Here is a 12,621-nt window from a genome sequence, read left to right as displayed (position 1 = left end):
CTGGTGTCCCCAAATCCGTACGGTGGGATGAGGCTGCTCAGAGACCTTTTATTGATGGCATCAGCAGATCCATGTGTCCAAATCCCAGGATTCCCACCCTGGGGTCCCCATCCCAGCATCTTCATCCCAATGTGCCCATCCCCATCACAGTGTCCCCATCCCAACATCCCCATTCATGTGTCCCCGTGCCACTCCCAGTGTGTCCACAGGCTCGTCCTGGTGTCCCTGTTGCCATCCTGGTCCCTCACGGCATCTCCACCTTGGTGTCCTGATCCCCATCTGCCCCCACAGGTCCAGGTGTTGCTGTCCCCATCCAGGTGGCCCTTTTCCCCCCTCACATTTCCCACTTTTTTCATCTCTCCCCTTTCTTGCTCTTTTTCTCTCCTTTTCCCCCACCATTTCCCCCGTCACCTTTCCCGCCCTTTTCCCCCTCACATTTTCCACCCTTTTTCTCTCTTTTACTGCTCTTTCCCCCGCTTCACATTTCCAACTCTTTTCCCCTCACCTTTCCCAACCCTTTTTCGCCTCACGCTTCCAGCCCTTCTCCCCTCATATTTCCAACCCTTTTCCCCTCAGGTTTCCCGTCTTTTTTCCCCTCACGTTTCCAGCCCTTCTCCCCTCACATTTATGACTCTTTTCCCCTCACTTTTCCCGCCTTTTTTCCCCTCACGCTTCCAGTCCTTCTCCCCTCACATTTCCGACCCTTTTCCCCTCAGGTTTCCCGTCTTTTTTTGCCTCATACTTCCAGCCCTTCTCCCCTCACATTTCCAACTATTTTCCCCTCACATTTCCGACCCTTTTCCCCTCAGGTTTTCCGCCCATTTTCCCCTCACGCTTCCAGCCCTTCTCCCCTCACGTTTCTGACCCTTTTCCCCTCAGGTTTCCCACCCTTTTTTCACCTCACGCTTCCAGCCCTTCTCCCCTCACGTTTCCGACCCTTTTCCCTCACATTTCTGACCCTTTTCCCCTCAGGTTTCCCATCTTTTTTTGCCTCACATTTCCAGCCCTTCTCCCCTCACATTTCCAACCCTTTTCCCCTCACATTTCCCGTCTTTTTTTGCCTCATACTTCCAGCCTTTCTTCCCTCACATTTCCAACTCTTTTCCCCTCACGTTTCCAGCCCTTCTCCCCTCACATTTCTGACCCTTTTCCCCTCAGGTTTCCCGCCCTTTTTTCCATCACATTTCCAGTCCTTCTTCCCTCACATTTCCAACCCTTTTCCCCTCACATTTCCCATCCATTTTCCCCTCACATTTCCGACTCTTTTCCCCTCACGTTTCCCGCCCTTTTTCGCCTCACATTTCCAGCCCTTCTTCCCTCACATTTCCAACCCTTTTCCCTCACATTTCCCACCCACTTTCCCCTCATGTTTCCAGCCCCTCTTCCCTCACATTTCCATCCCTTTTCCCCTCACGTTTCCCGCCTTTTTTCCCCTCACATTTCCAGCCCTTCTCCCCTCACATTTCCAACCCTTTTCCCTCACATTTCCCATCCATTTTCCCCTCACATTTCCAGCCACTCTTCCCTCACATTTCCGACCCTTTTCCCCTCAGGTTTCCCGCCCTTTTCCCCCTCACACTTCCAGCCCTTCTCCCCTCACATTTCCAGCCCTTTCCCCTCACATTTCCGACCCTTTTCCCTCACGTTTCCCCTGCATTTCCCCCTCACATTTCCATCCCTTCTCCCCTCACATTTCCCGCCCTTTTTTCTCTCACCTTTTTCCAGCCTTTTCCCTTCACCTTTCCCCCTCCTTCCCTGCCAGGCTCTCCCGTGTGGAGGCAGCAGAGGCGGCTGCTCTCCCTGGCGCCGCCATGGACTGGTTCCACTGCTGTTGCTGCTTCCGCCAGGAGGGCGCCCGGTTCGCCATCACCAACTGCGGCCACATCCTGTGTGAGGGCTGTGGGGGCACAGGTAAAACTGAGGGGAACCCCTGGTTTAAGCCCTTAAAATGGGGGAGTTCCTTTCAATTTAGCCCCTTAAAATGAGAAGGAAAGGAGGGGTCACCTCAACTCAAGCGAATTAATAATTGAGGGCTCTGCCCCCAATTTAAACCCCTAAAATATTGTAAAAAGAGGGTTTCCCCTCAATTTCTGCCTTTAAAATGATGGAAAAAGGAGGATTTTCCCTCAATTTGCACCCTTAGCATTGTGGAAATGGAGGATTGTGCCTCAATTTAAAACCCTAAAATGAGGTGAAATGGTCCATTTCCCTCAAGGAACACCATTTTTGAGACTTTTGGACATCTTTTTCTCTCACTTTTCTCTCTTTTTTCTCCCCCTCCCACAGGTCCCTGCCCAGTCTGTGGCACCACCTGCCGCTACCTGCCCGTGTCCGATCAGGCCGGTGTCCGCCGTGTTGTTCCCCACATCCCCTTCCACCCTTTTCCCTTCCTTCTTCCCATCCTTTTGACGCCCCCATGCCCCAACAGATGCGCCCGCAGGAGAAGATTTTCTTCAAGAACCCGGTGACCCTCGCCCTCAAGCACCTTGCCCACGTCGCGCAGGTGAGGAGGACACAGGTGATGGGGGACGAGGCGCCACCGCCGTCCCCAGCCCCACACGCTGTGGGGGTACAAGGGGGTGACCCACGTCCCCCAGGTGTGGCAGTTCCAGACGGCACAGGCACAACTTCTGCTGGACTTGCACCGGGACAGAACTCGGCGGGTGCAGGCAGAGCTGGACAAGGCCAGAGAGGAGCTGGGGGAGAGGAGGAGGTGAGGTGGACGCTGTGGCAGGGGGTTCACGCCTCCACCTTGGGCTCCTGTGGGCACCTGGGTGAGGCAACACCTCCTTGGTCAACACCTCGTCCTTCTGACCCCTTTCTTGGGAGGGTCTTACCCCCCTTGGCTGCCACCTTGGTGACAGCATGTTCTGCCATTCGCTGCCATCTTGGTGAGCTCCCACCCCTTCGCTCTGCCCCCCGTCAGCTGCCCTATGGAGGGACCCCCACCCCAAATGGGGGCAATTCCCACCCTCCATTAAATCCTCCCTCTTCCCAGGGAGCTGGAGTCACTGCGCCGGGAGAACGAGGAGCTGCGCCGCATGCAGGTCGCCCCAAATCCCCCCTGCCCCTTCCCTGGCTCCCAAACTGCCCCCCAAATCCCCCCTGCCCCTTCCCTCACCTCCAAACTGCCCCCCATACCCCCCTGCCCCTTTTCTGGCTCCCTAACTGCCCCCCAAACACCCCTTCCCCTTTTCTGGCTCCCAAACTGCCCCCCAAAGCCCCCCTGCCCCTTCCCTGGCCCCCAAACTGCCCCCCAAACCCTCCTTCCCCTTTTCTGGCCCCCAAACTGCCCCCCAAATCCCCCCTGCCCCTTCCCTCACCCCCAAACAGCCCCCCAAAGCCCCTCTGCCCCTTCCCTCATGCCTAAACTGCCCCCCAAAGCCCCCCTGCCCCTTCCCTGGCTCCCAAACTGCCCCCAAAGCCCCCCTGCCCCTTCCCTCACCCCCAAACTGCCCCCCAAACCCCCCTTCCCCTTTTCTGGCCCCCAAACTGCCCCCCAAACCCCCCTGCCCCTTCCCTGGCTCCCAAACTGCCCCCCAAAGCCCTCCTGCTCCTTCCCTGGCTCCCAAACTGCCCCCCAAAGCCCCCCTGCCCCTTCCCTGGCTCCCAAACTGTCCCCCAAAGCCCTCCTGCTCCTTCCCTGGCTCCCAAACTGTCCCCCAAAGCCCTCCTGCTCCTTCCCTGGCTCCCAAACTGCCCCCCAAAGCCCCCCTGCCCCTTCCCTGGCTCCCAAACTGCCCCCCAAACACCCCTTCCCCTTTTCTGGCCCCCAAACTGCCCTCCAAATCCCCCCTGCCCCTTTCCCTCACCCCAAACTGCCCTCCAAATCCCCCCTGCCCCTTTCCCTCACCCCAAACTGCCCCCCAAATCCCCCCTGCCCCTTCCCTGGCTCCCAAACTGCCCCCCAAAGCCCCCCTGCCTCTTCCCTGGCTCCCAAACTGCCCCCAAAGCCCCCCTGCCCCTTCCCTCACCCCCAAACTGCCCCCCAAAGCCCCCCTGCCCCTTCCCTCACCCCCAAACTGCCCCTCCCAAACTTCCCCCCAAATCTCCCCACAGCTCTCCCCAGGCTGGCGCTGGGGCAGCCGCAGCAGCACCCCCCGTCCCTCCCCCACACATTCAGGTAAGCGCCCCCCCAAATTTTTAGGGGGGTCTTCCACACCCTAAAACACCTCCCCATCCCCTCCTTGCTCAGAGGAGTCCTCTCAGATTTTCCATCTCCCTTGCAGTCACCCCCCAGCCCCGCCGGCAGCTCAGCAGTCAGGTGGTCAGGTAAGGGGTGGGGGGCACCCTAAATTGGGGTGGGGGGCACCCTAAATTGGGGTGAGGGTCCCTCGATGGCACAGGGGGGGTCCCCCAAACCTCCCACCTCTCTCTTGCAGCCGCTTGGCCCCCCTGGAGCCCCCCCAGTCCCGCAGCACCCCAGGATGGCAGGTGAGACCTCACCCCAAATGGGGGCCACCCCAAAGTTGGGGGGTCCCCATCACGGTTGGCTCTCCCCCCACAGGTTGGCGTAGCCTACAGAAATTCAGGGGGCTCCAGCGTGGGTGAGCGACCCCAAACCCTGCAGGATTTACCCCAAAATAATGCCCCAAGCAGCCCCACCCCCTTTCCTCCTTACCGAGGAGGGACCCTAAAAGCTCCTGTAGGGCCTCAAACCCCCACGGTGTGACCCCAAACCCCAAGGGTGTGACCCCAAACCCCAAGGGTGTGACCCCAAACCCCCAAGGGTGTGACCCCAAACCCCCACAGTGTGATCCCAAACCCCAAGGGTGTGACCCCAAACCCCAGGGGTGTGACCCCAAACCCCCAAGGGTGTGACCCCAAACCCCCACAGTGTGATCCCAAACCCCCACGGTGTGACCCCAAACCCCCACGGTGTGACCCCAAACCCCAAGGGTGTGACCCCAAACCCCCACGGTGTGACCCCAAATCCCCACGAAGTGACCCCAAACCCCCCCGGTGTGACCCCAAACCCCCATGGAAGGAGCCCAGAGCCCCCCAAACCCCCACGGAGTGACCCCAAACCCCCACGGAGTGACCCCAAACCCCCACTGTGGGACCCCAAACCCCCAGGTGTGACCCCAAACCCCCAGGGTGTGACCCCAAACCCCCACAGTGTGACCCCAAACCCCCACGGAGTGACCCCAAACCCCAAGGGTGTGACCCCAAACCCCCACGGAAGGAGCCCAGAGCCCCCCAGACCCCCTGCAGGACCCCAGGCCCTCCCAGAGAAACCCCTGACCCTGATCTATGGGGTGACCCCAAAACCCCCTAACGCCCCTTTCCCCCCGTAGGGCCCCCCCTGGCTGGGACAAGCGAGGGACAGGTACTGGGGGCACTGGGAGGAACTGGGAGAGACTGGGAGGTGATACAGGGAGCCCCAGGAGGGACTCGGGGACACTGGGAGGGGGTTACTGGGAGGGACTGGGAGGGGGGATTGGCTACTGGGAAGGCATTTGGGTTCCTGGGAGCACTGGGAGGGGGTGTTTGGGTTACTGGGAGGGGGCTTGGTGGTACTGGGAGCACTGGGAGGGGGGTTTGGTGGTACTGGGAGCACTGGGAGGGGGGCTTGGTGGTACTGGGAGCACTGGGAAGGGGTGTTTGGGTTACTGGGAACACTGGGAGGGGGTGTTTGGGTTACTGGGAGGGGGCTTGGTGGTACTGGGAGCACTGGGAGGGGGGTTTGGTGGTACTGGGAGCACTGGGAGGGGGGCTTGGTGGTACTGGGAGCACTGGGAGGGGGTGTTTGGGTTACTGGGAGGGGGTTTGGTGATACTGGGAGCACTGGGAGGGGGTGTTTGGGTTACTGGGAGGGGGTTTGGTGATACTGGGAGCACTGGGAGGGGGTGTTTGGGTTACTGGGAGGGGGCTTGGCGATACTGGGAGCCACTCCCCAGAATTCGGTAGCCACCCCGACATTCGCTAGCCGGGAATTTAAATCCCCTTTCTTTAGGGCTCTGCTCTGCGGCTGGCGAGGGGCGGCCGCTCGCAGTGGGATCTCAACCCGCGGCCATAAAGGACAAAGAGGGATCCGAGGCTCCTGGACGGGAGCTCCGGGGTTTCCCTGGAGTGGCCGGGGACAGGAGTTGTTAAAAAGGAATAAAAATAATTTCAGTTTTGGGCCGCTTCGGCTCCGTTTGTGGGGCCGGGGAAGGGGGGCGTGGCCTCTACCGCCAGGCCCCGCCCCCGGGCGTGTAGGGGTTGTGTCGCCGGTGCTGCGTTCCTATTGGTTGGCGGCTCGGCGTGGGCGTGGCCTAAGGGGTAAGCGGGATATGGAGAAAAATGGGGAAAATTGGGGGGGATCTATGGAGGAGGGGGCGTGCGGAGCGCGGATTGGTTAAAATCCGACAGGAGGCGCGGCTTAGGGGAGGTCCGTGCTGGGGATTGGAGGACAGGCACGGAGGGGGCGGGACCAGCGGGGGGTGCAGGAGCCGGATTTGTGGCGAGGAGGTCGGCGGCGGGACACTTGATGTGACGTCACTTCTGGTTAGCGGCATTTCCGCGTCCTGCTTGGCCGGCCGCCGTCGCAGGTCCGGGAGCTCGGGCCCCCGGAACGGCCCCGGACCCCCGGAACCGCCCCGGAACCTCCCCGGAACCGCCTCGGAACCGCCCCGGAACCGCCCCGCGACCGCTCCGGAGCCCCTCCGGATTCCTGCGGAGCAGCCGCGCCTCCGCCTCCGGACTCTCCTGCGGCTCGGCCCGGTCCGGGCCGCTCCCTCCCTCCCCGGCGCGGGGCTCGGCGGGGCCGGCCGGGGATGCGGCGGCGCGGCCCGCGCCATGTGGTACATCATGCAGAGCATTCAGAGCAAGTACTCGCTGTCCGAGCGCCTCATCCGCACCATCGCCGCCATCCGCTCCTTCCCTCGGGACAACGTGGAGGATCTCATCGGCCGGGTGAGGCCCCGTGCCCGGCACATCCCAGCCCCGCGGCTCCGGGTGCTTCCGACGGGCACTGCCGAGCTGTCCCCGGCTGTCCCGCTCCCTGCCGAGCCTCCGCGGGCACTCCCTGGAGGGGTTTTCCCCAGAGGGGAAGGTCCGGGCATCTCCGGTTGGTGTAGAGGCTCCAGGATTTTCCTTCCACCCTCTGAACGCCCGGGGCTGGGGGGGTCTCCGGGGGTCTCCGGGCACCGTTTGGTGACGGTGAATTGGTGAAACACAAGCCGGGATTAAGACCAGGAGCGTTTTTGCGAACAAATTCCCTTAATTAATCCTTTGTGGAAGGCTTGGGAAGGGCGGGATTTGCCGACCCCGAGGCGGTTCCTGCGGAGCCCCGGGGTTTGTGCGCATTAACCCTTTGTGAAGGGGTGGAAAGGGGGCAGTTCCTGACCGGGGGGTTGTTCCTGTGCTGCCCAGGGCGCCGATGTGAACTGCCTGCACGGCACCCTCAAACCCCTGCACTGCGCCTGCATGGTGGCTGATGCCGACTGCGTGGAGCTGCTGCTGCAAAAAGGAGCTGAGGTAAAGCTTTGGGAAATCCGAAAAAGGGTGGAAAATTCCGAGATAAGGGGCGGGGATGTCGGGAGGAGCTGATAAACGGCTGGGGTTAGAGCTGATGTGTTTAAGTTGGGTTTTGGGGAAAAGTTCTTCCCCCAGAGTGTCATGGGGCATAAGTTCTGGGGGCTGGGGTTTGGACAGCGCTCCCAGCACAGGGGGGGATTTCTGAGTGTCCTGTGCAGAGCCAGGGCTTGGATTTGATGATCTTTGTAAGTCTTTTCCAGCTCAGGATATTCCACGGGCATGTATCCCCTCACAGAGTGGCACCAGGGGAAAGTTCATTGTCCCAACAGCGAGGGATCCCTTGGGCCGAGATTTTGGCAGCGGAGGAAGGATCCGAACCTAAAATTTGGGAAAATTTGCGTTGAGATCCCAAGATCTGGGAAGGAAGAATTAAACCCTAAATTAAATTTGCTGGGTTTTTTTACTCCACTTTCCCCTGGCTGCTGGGCTAAAACTCTTTTCTTTATATTTCGTTATTCCTCATTTTTTGGAGTTTGGAACCTTTTGATTTTTCCAGCACTGGGAATCCTTTCCCATTTGAGCTGGGACCAGCTCAAACCTTTCTCCTTCCTCCCCCAGGTGAACGCCCTGGACGGCTACAACCGCACAGCCCTCCACTACGCCGCAGAAAAAGACGAGACCTGCGTGGAGATTTTACTGGAGTACGGCGCCAACCCCAACGCCCTGGACGGCAACAAGGACACGCCGCTGCACTGGGCGGCCTTCAAGAACAACGCCGAGTGCGTGCGGGCCCTGCTGGCCAACGGCGCCCTGGTCAACGCCCTGGACTACAACAACGACACCCCCCTGAGCTGGGCGGCCATGAAGGGCAACCTGGAGAGCGTCAGCGTCCTGCTGGACTTCGGCGCCGAGGTGCGCGTGGTCAACCTGAAGGGCCAGAGCCCCATCTCGCGCCTGGTGGCGCTGCTGGTGCGGGGCCTGGGCACGGAGAGGGAGGATTCCTGCCTGGATCTGCTGCACAGAGCCACGGGACACTTGGAGCTGCGCAAGAACGGCAGCCTGCCCTGGGAGGTGGCGCGGGACCCGCAGCTGTGCCAGCGGCTGGCGCGGCTCTGCTCGGCGCCGGGCACGCTGCAGGCGCTGTCGCGCTACGCCGTGCGCCGCTCGCTGGGGCTGCGCTTCCTGCCGCAGGCCGTGCAGCAGCTGCCGCTGCCTGCCTGCCTCAAGGAGTACCTGCTGCTGCTCACCTGAGGGAGGGAGGGCTGCCTGTCCTTCCCCTGCCCCTGCCTGCCTCAAGGAGTACCTGCTGCTGCTCACCTGAGCCAGGCACGGCTGTCTGTCCTTCCCCTGCCCCTGCCTGGCTCAAGGAGTACCTGCTGCTGCTCACCTGAGGGAGGGGTGGCTGTCTGTCCTTCCCCTGCCCCTGCCTGCCACAAGGAGTATCTGCTGCTGCTCACCTGAGTGAGGGAGGGCTGCCTGTCCTTCCCCTGCCCCTGCCTGGCTCAAGGAGTACCTGCTGCTGCTCACCTGAGCCAGGCACGGCTGTCTGTCCTTCCCCTGCCCCTGCCTGCCTCAAGGAGTACCTGCTGCTGCTCACCTGAGCCAGGCATGGCTGCTCACCCTGCCCCTGCCCCTGCCTGCCTCAAGGAGTACCTGCTGCTGCTCACCTGAGTGAGGGAGGGCTGCTCACCCTGCCCCTGCCCCTGCCTGCCTCAAGGAGTACCTGCTGCTACTCACCTGAGGGAGGGGTGGCTGTCTGTCCTTCCCCTGCCCCTGCCTGGCTCAAGGAGTACCTGCTGCTTCTCACCTGAGGGAGGGAGGGTTGCCCACCCTTCCCCTGCCCCTTCCTGGCTCAAGGAGTACCTGCTGCTGCTCACCTGAGGGAGGGAGGGCTGCTCACCCTGCCCCTGCCCCTGCCTGGCTCAAGGAGTACCTGCTGCTGCTCACCTGAGCCAGGCACGGCTGTCTGTCCTTCCCCTGCCCCTGCCTGCCTCAAGGAGTACCTGCTGCTGTTCACCTGAGGGAGGGAGGGCTGCCTGTCCTTCCCCTGCCCCTGCCTGCCTCAAGGAGTACCTGCTGCTGCTCACCTGAGGGAGGGAGGGCTGCTCACCCTGCCCCTGCCCCTGCCTGCCTCAAGGAGTACCTGCTGCTGCTCACCTGAGGGAGGGGTGGCTGCCTGTCCTGCCCCTGCCCCTTCCTGGCTTAAGGAGTACCTGCTGCTGCTCACCTGAGCCAGGCACGGCTGCCTGTCCTTCCCCTGCCCCTTCCTGCCTCAAGGAGTACCTGCTGCTGCTCACCTGAGCCAGGCACGGCTGTCTGTCCTTCCCCTGCCCCTTCCTGGCTCAAGGGGTACCTGCTGCTGCTCACCTGAGTGAGGGGTGGCTGCCTGTCCTGCCCCTGCCTGGCTCAAGGAGTACCTGCTGCTGCTCACCTGAGCCTTCCCCTGCCCCTTCCTGGCTCAAGGAGTACCTGCTGCTGCTCACCTGAGCCAGGCACAGCTGCCCTTCCTCCCCCCAGAGGATCCCCACTTGCTTTGTGACTCCCCAGGTTCCTCTCCCTGGTTCTCCTCCCTCCCTTTCCTCCCCTTGTCCCCTCCCTTTCTCCCCCTCTCCTCTCACGACGCTCCCTCCGTTCCCTCCTCTCCGTTCCCTCCGCCTCTCTCCCTGTGCCCCCCTCTCTGCAATGCACAATATCCCTCTGATGGCAAATTATATCCCAGCTGTTGGACTTATCTGGTTTTCCCCTTTTTTTGTTTTTTTTGCCTTGGGAAAGGAAGGTTTATAAGGAAAAGTCTCTTTTGAGGAAGGATCCGAGGCAAGAAATTGTGGGGTGGGATGCAGAGTTGTCCTGTGGGATGTGTGGGCTGAAAATCAAAGATCCAGGTGTTTCTCCAGCAGGGAGAGTGAAGTTCTCCCTGTTCATCTGTAATTTTTATGCTGCATCAAGAGTGAAACCACCTCAAAACCCAACATTTCGTAAGGCCTTTTCACTGGGAAACAAAACTCACAAGCCACAGTTCTGGGTGTCAGTTTGCAGGACCCACTTGGCACTCTCAAACCTGACCAAGTTGGCACTGCTGCCACACCTTGCATCTGGGAAACATCCTGCGAGAGGCCGAATTCCAGTAGGCACCTGGTTATTTTAGGCGTCAGGCCCCTGAAACATTGTCCAGGCCTTTTCCCTGGAAACCAAACTCACAAGCCGTGGTTCCTGGGGTCAGTTTGCAGGACCCCCTTAGCTGATGGTTGGTGACGGGGCCTGACATACACTGGAGTGGATTGCCTAAAGCACACAAAGCAGAATAGATGCTTAGAGTTGCTGCAGAAAGTGAGGCTTGAGCAATAACCACTCCTTCCACACACTATTCAATGCTCACCGTGCCTACCTCACCTTGACTGCTGATACCTGCCTTGAATTCCTAAAAAGAAAGACCAAGAACAGTGCTGTGACAGAGTCACCATTTCCACTCCTCCTGCAGAAACGAACAGTGACTGACCTGGGGCAGGGCTGGGATAGGGAGGGGAGAAGGACAGACAGAGGGATGGGGCAGGGCTGGGATAGGGAAGGGAGAAGGACAGACAGAGGGATGGGGCAGGGCCGGGATGGGGAGGGGAGAAGGACAGACAGAGGGATGGGGCAGGGCTGGGATGGGGAGGGGAGAAGGACAGACAGAGGGATGGGGCAGGGCTGGGATGGGGAGGGGAGAAGGACAGACAGAGGGATGGGGCAGGGCTGGGATGGGGAGGGGAGAAGGACAGACAGAGGGATGGGGCAGGGCTGGGATGGGGAGGGGAGAAGGACAGACAGAGGGATGGGGCAGGGCTGGGCTCCAAATTCGAGTGAGGGGCTGAGGGGAGGGGGTGCGCCATATCTCGCAGACCAAACCTGCAGCAAAATAAAACTCTGGTTGGCCTTGGAGTGTCACTCGGTGCCGCTGTCCCCGTGTCCCCTCCGGGGTGGCACAGTGTCCCTCAGTGTCACTGTCCCCGTGTCCCCGGGAGGTGGCACAGTGTCCCTCAGTGTCAGTGTCCCCGTGTCCCCTCCGAGGTGGCACAGTGTCCCTCAGTGTCACTGTCCCCGTGTCCCCGGGAGGTGGCACAGTGTCCCTCAGTGTCACTGTCCCCGTGTCCCCGGGGGGAGGCGCCGGAGGCCGCGGGAGGCGATGGTCCCGGGCCGGGTGGAGCTTTTGGGGCTCCCAAAAAACAGAACCCAGAATTCAGGGAATAGATTAGTCAATAAAATCGATTTATTTATCTTTATTGAAGGGCCCTCAGGTACATTTCAGGCACATAAAGCCCCTCAAGGGGCTACACCCAAAAATGGACCCTGGGTCTTCACATTTTTTTAAGTTTGGTCTATTTGCATATTGGGGTTAATGTTCCAATTGCAGCTTCAGTAAGTGAAGTCATTTACCCCAAGTTTTCTGCCTCCAAATCACTTTTCTTTACATTTCTTTGAGGCAGTGAGGTGTCCTTGATTCCCAGTCTGGAGAGGAATTGTTGGGTCTGCCCGAAATGTGAATACAATAACTGTGTAAGTGGAGGTTAGAGTTCTAGGCTAAAGAACTGCAGGATCACAAATATAATAAAAAGTAAATTAATAAAATCTAAAATCCTGAGGCATCAGGTGCTGCCGGGGGGTGTCTGGGGTGTCACATCCCAGCTCTGAATCAGTGCCAGGTGTCCCTGGAGGTGACAAAACCACGCCTGGGCAGAGGTAGCAAAGCTGGGCTCAGACCTGGGATTTTCCTCGGATCCCACACAGAAACTTTTGGGGCACGGCGGGGTCCGAGGGTTCCCGAATGACTCAAAATCCCTGGTCTGCCTTTCCCAGCCTAGCCTGGGTGACAATCCCAGGAATGTCACAGAGCTCTCAGGGCAGTCACACTCCACTGACCACACCGGGGAGGGGCCGGAGCCTGTTCGACATTCCCGGGGGATATTCCACGATTCCAGAGCCAGGGAAGCAGCAGCAGCTCCAGGGTTCATTGGGATTTACCTCAAATTCCCATTAAAACCATAAAGCGGCGCCTGGACATGCAGGGTGATGAGGAGAAGTGAACTTTGGGGGGAAACAACAAAATAGAATAGAAATCTAACTTTAGTTCCTTTATTCCACATGGAATTTCACAGAGCAGAGGGGATCTAGCCCTGGCACGGG

The 12,621-nt window shown here is 60.0% G+C and overlaps 2 protein-coding genes across 2 annotated transcripts; both read left to right on the top strand.

Annotated features, from left to right (window-relative positions):
• Positions 1 to 1,811: 1,811 nt before the first annotated feature.
• RNF212B (ring finger protein 212B) lies at positions 1,812 to 6,019 on the top strand (the record flags this gene model as incomplete). Its single annotated transcript, XM_084223495.1, has 11 exons — positions 1,812 to 1,911; positions 2,287 to 2,339; positions 2,429 to 2,503; positions 2,598 to 2,713; positions 2,999 to 3,047; positions 4,060 to 4,123; positions 4,230 to 4,272; positions 4,383 to 4,434; positions 4,508 to 4,547; positions 5,298 to 5,329; positions 5,957 to 6,019. 11 exons carry the CDS (start codon positions 1,812 to 1,814, stop codon positions 6,017 to 6,019), a joined length of 687 nt encoding a protein of 228 aa, XP_084079621.1.
• Positions 6,020 to 6,514: 495 nt separating this feature from the next.
• On the top strand, positions 6,515 to 9,326 carry ASB8 (ankyrin repeat and SOCS box containing 8). The gene is made up of 3 exons (XM_084223603.1): positions 6,515 to 6,897; positions 7,357 to 7,461; positions 8,080 to 9,326. Exons 1-3 carry the CDS (start codon positions 6,781 to 6,783, stop codon positions 8,710 to 8,712), a joined length of 855 nt encoding a protein of 284 aa, XP_084079729.1. The 5' UTR covers positions 6,515 to 6,780; the 3' UTR covers positions 8,713 to 9,326.
• The last annotated feature ends 3,295 nt before the right edge of the window (positions 9,327 to 12,621 follow it).

Source organism: Fringilla coelebs, assembly GCF_963513975.1.
Source record: "Fringilla coelebs genome assembly, chromosome: 30".
Lineage (NCBI taxonomy): Eukaryota > Metazoa > Chordata > Aves > Passeriformes > Fringillidae > Fringilla > Fringilla coelebs.
Note: the sequence above shows the minus strand (reverse complement) of the source record. Positions and strands in the feature narration are given on the sequence as shown.

Coding starts and splice junctions, on each gene's coding strand:
- ASB8 (XM_084223603.1), top strand. CDS start 6,781: ATGTGGTACATCATGCAGAGCATTCAGAGCAAGTACTCGCTGTCCGAG. Junction 6,898..7,356: donor TGGAGGATCTCATCGGCCGG/GTGAGGCCCCGT, acceptor TGTGCTGCCCAG/GGCGCCGATGTGAACTGCCT. Junction 7,462..8,079: donor TGCTGCAAAAAGGAGCTGAG/GTAAAGCTTTGG, acceptor TTCCTCCCCCAG/GTGAACGCCCTGGACGGCTA.